This window comes from Babylonia areolata, chromosome 8 (genome assembly GCF_041734735.1).
Source record: "Babylonia areolata isolate BAREFJ2019XMU chromosome 8, ASM4173473v1, whole genome shotgun sequence".
Taxonomy (NCBI): domain Eukaryota; kingdom Metazoa; phylum Mollusca; class Gastropoda; order Neogastropoda; family Buccinidae; genus Babylonia; species Babylonia areolata.
The window spans coordinates 46,094,401-46,101,900 of NC_134883.1; the positions used below are offsets into that span (position 1 = coordinate 46,094,401).

General features: G+C 43.9%; 1 protein-coding gene across 2 annotated transcripts in view; it reads right to left on the reverse strand.

Moving 5' to 3' along the window:
* Positions 1 to 1,115: 1,115 nt before the first annotated feature.
* The window catches only part of LOC143285205 (uncharacterized), a 6,522-nt gene continuing 137 nt past the window's right edge, over positions 1,116 to 7,500 (reverse strand). The window contains exons 1-3 of one of the 2 annotated variants that reach the window (XM_076592451.1): positions 7,379 to 7,500; positions 5,902 to 6,988; positions 1,116 to 1,365 (exon numbers count right to left, since the gene is read on the reverse strand). The exon at positions 7,379 to 7,500 is cut by the window's right edge and continues 137 nt beyond it. In XM_076592451.1, the coding sequence (XP_076448566.1) occupies positions 5,922 to 6,988; positions 7,379 to 7,500 (1,189 nt within the window). In that variant the 3' untranslated portion in view covers positions 1,116 to 1,365; positions 5,902 to 5,921. Of the gene's footprint in view, positions 1,366 to 5,527; positions 6,989 to 7,378 lie in introns of those variants that run through there. The other variant, XM_076592450.1, reaches the window with a different exon arrangement.

The following is a 7,500-nucleotide window of genomic DNA, read 5'->3' on the forward strand; positions in this document are numbered from 1 at the left end:
ACAGCTAGATAGACAGACAGACAGATGAATAGACAGGTAGATAGATAGATAGATAGATAGATAGATAGGTAGATAAGCTCTCAAGGCCTGACCATTTGGATCTAAGCGACAGTCAGGCGTCTGCCCCCTACCCCCCATCCCACCCCACCCCACCCCCACCCTTTCTATGATTATTATCTAAGCGGATGTAGTGTAGCGGGTATGGATCATTCTGCAGCCTTTGACACCACCCTGAAAGTGAAATTGAAACTGAAACGGAAACGAGCCAGAAGCTGCAATTGGCTTGACAAACCAGAACACCAAATCCAGATGTCAGGTCCCCCCCCCCCCCCCCACCTCCCCCGCCCCCTCCTAATTTCTCACAAATGGCACGTCAAGGTGGCATGAAACAGACACGCTCCCCTCCCCCTCCCCTACCCCCCTCCCCAACCTTTTTCTTTTCTTTCTCTCCCCCCCCCCCTCCCCACCTCCCCCCCATGAAGTGATAGGAAACACGTTCGTATGTCGAGTTAAAACGTAGTCTTTACAGCCCCAGATCATGACAGCGTTTCTTCCCAAGAGTGCATGTGTTATTTTCAGGTTGAAAAATAAAAGAATGAAAGAAAGAAAGAAAGAAAGAAAGAAAAAACATTATTAATGATAAAGGAAATATCTCTTGCTTCTGCGCAAATCACTGTGCCTCAATAATAATAGTAGTGATTAAAATAAAAATTAAAAAAAATTTAAAAAAATAGTAGTGATAATAATAATGATGATTATGAAGATGATGATGATGACGATGATGGTGATGTTGATAAGAAAAATAAGAAGAATAATGATGATGATGATGATGAGAAGAAGAAGAAGAAGAAGAATAGTGATGATGATAATGATGATAATTGTAACTATAATACTAATACCTCTACTACTACTGCTACTACTGATGATGATGATGATGATGGTCATCATCATCATCATCATCATCATCGTCATCATCATCATCATCATCGTCATCATCATCACCAGCAGCAGCAGGAGCAGCATCATAATTATAAACATAATAACGAGCACTATGACATTCCCTTTCTTAAGGAACTTAGGATACAGGGAGGAGGAAGAAAGAGAGTGAGCTTACCCGCGTCAGTGCTGGAACCGGCGATTTCAAACCTGCCAGAAGGCGACGTGGCAGAATAATGGTCAGGTATCGGACTATTGGTCCAGTGGTTCACCAGTGATCAGGGTTCGAAACCCCGGTTTAGCATGGTGTTGTGTCTTTGGGAAAGGCACTTTACTCCTATTTGATTCTTCCTCTTCTCATTCTTCTCGCCAGCTCCGTTATTCCTCTGATACTCGACTTCTCAGGATACCTCACGTCAGAAGTAAGACCTATGGACACAGATCGTTTTCTTTTTCAATCGCCAAAGACGTGGAACAAGCTCCCTGATAACCTCCGTCATTCTGATTCCCTCGCATCTTTTAAATCTCGTCTCAAAACTCACCTTTTCCCTCAGCAGTAAGTTCAATTGTGGCAGGTCCACTTCCTTTGCGTTAGCTGTGCTTGACTATGTATGTATACATATGTATGTGTACATAACTACATGCATGTATATGAATGTGTATTGTGTGCGCGTGCGTTTGTGTAAGTTTGTGCCTGACTATGTGTGCGTATGTGTTAGGGTAGCTGTTAGATACACATGTATTGTTAAAATGTATGTACGCAGTGTGTGTGTGTGTGTGTGTGTGTGTGTGTGTGTGTGTGTGTGTGTGTGTGTGTGTGTGTGTGTGGTCATATTTTGGTGTGTGTATATAACATAGATGTAATGTTTTATATTAACAAAGCGTTTTTGTAAAGCACCTAGATCAGATTTCTGGATAGTGTGCTATATAAGTATCCTTTATTATTATTATTATTATTATTATTATTATTATTCTCCCTCAGCCTCGTCCCCCACGGTCAATCGTATTTACAGGAGTGGACTTTCACGTGTATGACCGTTTTTACCCCCCACCCCCCCCCCCCCCCCGCCATGTAGGCAGCCGTACTCCATTTTCGGGGGTTTGCATTCTGGGTATGTTCTTGTTTCCATAACCCACCGAACGCTGAAATGGATTACATGATCTTTAGCGTGCGTATTTGATCTTCTGCTTGCCGTATTCACATGAAGGGGGATCAGGCACAAGCACAGGTCTGCACATAATGTTGACCTGGGAAATCGGGGGAAAAAATCTCCATCCTTTACCCACCAGGCACCGTTACCGAGATTCGAACCCGGGACGCTCAGACTGAAAGTCCAACGCTTTAACCACTCGGCTAGTGCGTCCGTCACCGAGACACGAACCTCAGAACGTCAGATTGAAAGTCCAACGCTTTGATTAACCACTCGGCTATTGTGCCCGTTCTATTTGTTTCACTCCACGCAGGTGGGTACGGGCACCTGGGCGGGTATGGAAGGTTAATTCTTCTTCTTCTGCGTTCGTAGGCTGCAACTCCCACGTTCACTCGTATGCACACGAGTAGGCTTTTACGTGTATGACCGTTTTTACCCCGCCATATAGGCAGCCACACTCCGCTTTCGGGGGTGTGCATGCTGGGAATGTTCTTGTTTCCATAACCCACCGAACGCTGACATGGATTACAGGATCTTTAACGTGCGTATTTGATCTTCTGCTTGCATATACACACGAAGGGGGTTCAGGCACTAGCAGGTCTGCACATATGTTGACCTGGGAGATCGGAAAAATCTCCACCCTTTACCCACCAGGCGCCGTCACCGTGATTCGAACCCGGGACCCTCAGATTGAAAGTCCAACGCTTTAACCACTCGGCTATTGCACCCGTCGAAGGTTAATTCAAGCGGCGGAAGAAGAGGACTGGGCCCCGCCTTCCTATGCCAGGTCCTAGACACAGCGAATATGAATTCACTGCCTCTGATGGCCGCCACAGATCATGTGACTTTTATCAACCGTTCGAAGTAAGCCTGTATGCTAAACAAATAGTAAAGAGTGTGGTGTGATGGCCTAGAGGTAACGCATCCGCCTAGGAAGCGAGAGAATCTGAGCGCGCTGGTTCCAATCACGGCTCAGCCGCCGATATTTTCTCCCCCTCCACTAGACCTTGAGTGGTGGTCTGGACGCTAGTCATTCGGATGAGACGATAAACCGAGGTCCCGTGTGCAGCATGCACTTAGCGCACGTAAAAGAACCCACGGCAACAAAAGGGTTGTTCCTGGCAAAATTCTGTAGAAAAATCCGCTTCGATAGGAAAAACAAATAAAACTGCACGCAGGAAAAAATACAAAAAAAATTGGGTGGCGCTGAAGTGTAGCGACGCGCTCTCCCTGGGGAGAGCAGCCCGAATTTCAAACAGAGAAATCTGTTGTCATAAAAAGAAATACAAATACAAATACAAAACTCTCTCCAATCACAAGGTACACAACTTCAAGTCAGTGCTGCTTACGCTACCGATTCAGCTAGCACACAGGTAAATAAAAGCTAATTTGTGTTTGCACATTTCTTCTGTCTTTGCTGCTGTGTGCACATGTCAGATGATCGGTATAAGGACAGGCCCGGCGCTTCCTTTTTTGAGGAAGTGTCTGGGTTTGTTTCAATGTACCTTTTATTACCTGTATGCTTGCTGAATCGGTAGCGTAAGCAGTACTGACTTGAAGTTGTGTACCTTGTGGTTGAAGAGAGTTACCACTCTTTACTATTTGTTAATCATTTCATCTCCTGGCCTCCTTGTTTGTTAATAAGCCTGTATGGTTTTAGTTCTGCAAGGTCGTGCTTGAGTCAAGTCTCACCTTTTTTCTTCTTTTTTTTTTTTTTTTTTTTTTTGTACGCTTATAGTTGACTTCGTCAAGCTTTTGCGCCTTATACATATCATTATTATTATTAGTAGTAGTAGTTCTTTTTTATGTATTTATCTATTATTTATTTACTTTTTTTCTTTTTCTTTTTCTCAAAGCCTAAGCGCGTTGGGTTATGCTGCTGGTCACGCATCTGCTTGGCAGATGTGGTGTAGCGTATATGGATTTGTCCGAACGCAGTGACGCCTCCTTGAGCTACTGAAACTGAAACTCACAAACGCTGTGACGTGATGGACAGGAAAAGACTGTCTCAAAGACAGTCCCAGTGAAAAGACGTAAAAAAAAAAACCCACAGCAACAAAAGGGTTGTTCCTGGTAAAATTCTGTAGAAAAACCCACTTCAAAACAAATAAAATTGCTGGCAGAAAAAAAAGGGGTGGCGCTGTAGTGTAGCGACGCGTTCTCCCTGGGGAGAGCAGCCCGAATTTCACCCAGAGAAATCTGTTGTGACAAGAAAAGAGTAACATAACATAATAATACAACAGTGTGAGCTGTGGAAACCCCTGGCCGGACGACCGTGACAGCAGTCCAGACAGATTAGCCACGAGATTCATCCTTATTATTATGGGATGCCCGTTGTGTGACGTGCTGGGAGAGAACGTGCCAAACACAGTGCCCATCGAGACAGCTGAGGTCAAGGTCGCTAGCTGGATGAACAGAATGAAATTGCTATTCAGATTGACAGAAGAAAATGTCCGTTCAAAGAAGAGGTTATCAATGATCAGTTTTGGAGGCCGAAATGTCAGTCGCATTCAACGATTATCATTATTATCATTGTTATTATCATTGTTGTTGTTGTTGTTCTTTTTTTTTATTGTTGTCGTTGTCGTTGCCGTTAACCCTTTCACCGCCAGTCAATTAAGAGTACAAAATTCCCTTGTGGTATAAACACAGAAAAGACAGTGGCTAAGAATACCTGGGGATTCCCCCTGCGATGTATAGAAAATATGGCCTGTCCTACCACCGGCGAGCAGTAGGTTCATGGATAACAGACCAATGAATGGGTCACCTTTCAGTGATATGGGTCCTCTACCACGCCTGTGCATAAATGCGAGCTTGGCAGTGAAAGGATTAATATTGATCATTACACTGCCTCTATCTTCGACTGGAGGCGAAACTCAAAGCGCTTTACAAGCGCACAGTCATTTGCACTACACGGGCAGAGCTGGTTGACAGCTGCCTTTAAGACCTCATTAAATGCCCCCCCCCCCCACCCCCACTCCCCCCCCACCCCCAAAATATAGGTCAGTAGATGTTGTGGTGCTAAGAAACTTTTGGGGGTTTATTCCACAGTTGTTCGTCTTTAAATTCTGTTGACCTTAACTCTCTCCATACGAACGGCGAAAGAGACGACGTTAACAGCGTTTCACCCCAATTACCATCATCAAAATATTGCAAGTGGAAGGCTCTTATACTGAAGAGGTGAACGTTGACAAAGAATACCACAATTCTGACGACGGAAGCTAAAGGTTGGGTCATTCAGGTGGCATTATCGGTCAGACGGGGGTTCCATTTTGTTCATGGCCATATATACCAAAGTAATTGGAATATTTGCAATCATTTTGGCATGCATATGTCAAAAGGGTTATACTTGTTAAAACAAATAATAAAAACATGATTTTTTTTAATGTCTGAATTTTTTGTATATTTTATGAAAAACGATATGTCGCGTAAAAGGAAATTGGGGTGTTAGCTGGCACACTCTACATTGAATACTATGCCATGTACATGGCTCATATTTTGCAAAGATAAAGAAAACAAGTTTATCTATGGCATGTACCATTGATTTTTATGTCATCTTGACTGATTTTGAGTTTTAGCGACTCGAGTTTTGATAATTTTTTATTAAAAAAAATCAAGTGACAAAATTTACCAAAAACAAACTAAGTGTCTTACAGACAATTCTGAGGTACATACTATAGCTGATGGCATTCAAAACAAGCATGCAAAATTTCTAAGCTGTAGCTTGAATATTTCTTCAGATATTGTGTTCAAAGCATGCAAAAGTGGTGATTTTCGCTAAAGTTTATGTAAGAAAATGAAGGGTTTTTCCTACCTGTCAACTTGTTCATGTCACTAATGTCCCCCTGCAAGGTATGGCTGGCCCTCCCTAGCAGCACAGTTACCATTGTGGATCAGTCTCTCCTGCCTTCTAGCCCTCCTCTCCTCCAAGGAAGCTGATTTTGCCTGTCTCTGGGCATTTGAGATCCGCGCTGTATCCCGCCGTGTGAAGAAGTCTGTTGCAAACACACCAGGGCGGATGTCCATTGCCTCCAGCATGGCACCAAAACATGTAGCACCATCATTGAAGACACTGACAGCAATGGCAAGGGCAGTTTTCACAGTTCTTGGGCCATGGTTTTTTGTTTTGGGGCAATACTTCCAAATTGTACTGTTCAGCGACTCGTTCGCATTCTGCGTATACCCCTGCAGACACTTTTTCAGCAGCTCAGTCTTGGCCAAGTCTTTAAAAATAGGTTTGATGGCCTCCATGATTGCTGGGGCTAGATTTCCACTGTGGGTAAAAGTATCAAGCCTGCCATCCCTCTGTGCCTGTAGGTAGGGGCACCACTGGACACTGCAGAAGTTGTGTGTAGGACTGGCATCAGTTGACGCCTTGTGGAAGAATACAGCCCACACCGCTTTCCTCATTTCTACCAGGTCCCCCTTGTTGCCCCTGATTGCATTTCCATAGTAAGTCTGCAGCTTATCACACACAGCATCTGTAAGTCTTCTTTGACCCCCTATTGGCTTCCCATCTGACAAAACCTGGCCTTTGAGGCTTTTCTTCAATGCCCGAAGGCGGTTACCCATCCTCTTTTGGATATGGCCCACACATTCTATTTTTTCCACAAGCTTTTCCTCCCCATAAGGCTTGGAATCAAATACAGTTTTAAAACTGTTAGTGTCCCCATCCCCAATGAATTTGGAGTACCGCAAGTTGTGGCGCTCCACAGACCGTTGAAACATGTCACGAGCTGAGGCGCTCTGCATGGATCCAGACGACCCCTCGTGGTTCCTCGTGCACTCCATAGGATGGCCCGCCTCCCACTGCTGGTACCGCTCACTGTTGTTGTCTTGGGTGGCCCAGTACTGGCAGCTCTTGCACTTCTTGCTCTTCACTTCAGTGTCCAGCACCTTCCCTGAAATTAAAGTGACAACACAACTGTCAGTCTATGGTGTACGTAACAAAGACAAACGCAAAATTGTGCGTGCACTTGCAAATAGGAACACTTCAAAATTTAAAAAAGAAAAAAATCATTTTTTAAGTTATGTTATTCCCTGATACAAAACAAATAATTCACAAATATGTAGTGAAAATATTATTCATCCACCAATTGCTACTCACCTTTCATACTGTCAAAAGATTATAAAAAACACACACATATATATATATATTGCAGGCCTACATTTACATGTGCACACACACACACACACACACACACACACTCACACACAAATACACACACTAACACATACACACACACACACACACACACACACACACACACACACACACACAAACTACACACCTGTTTCCAGTCCAATAATGGTTGTAGCACCAACTGTCGAGGAGTGTCCTCTTGTCATCCACGACCCTGTCACAGGATATACTGATGTCGCTGGGACCATCATCACCATCTCTTGCAGCTTC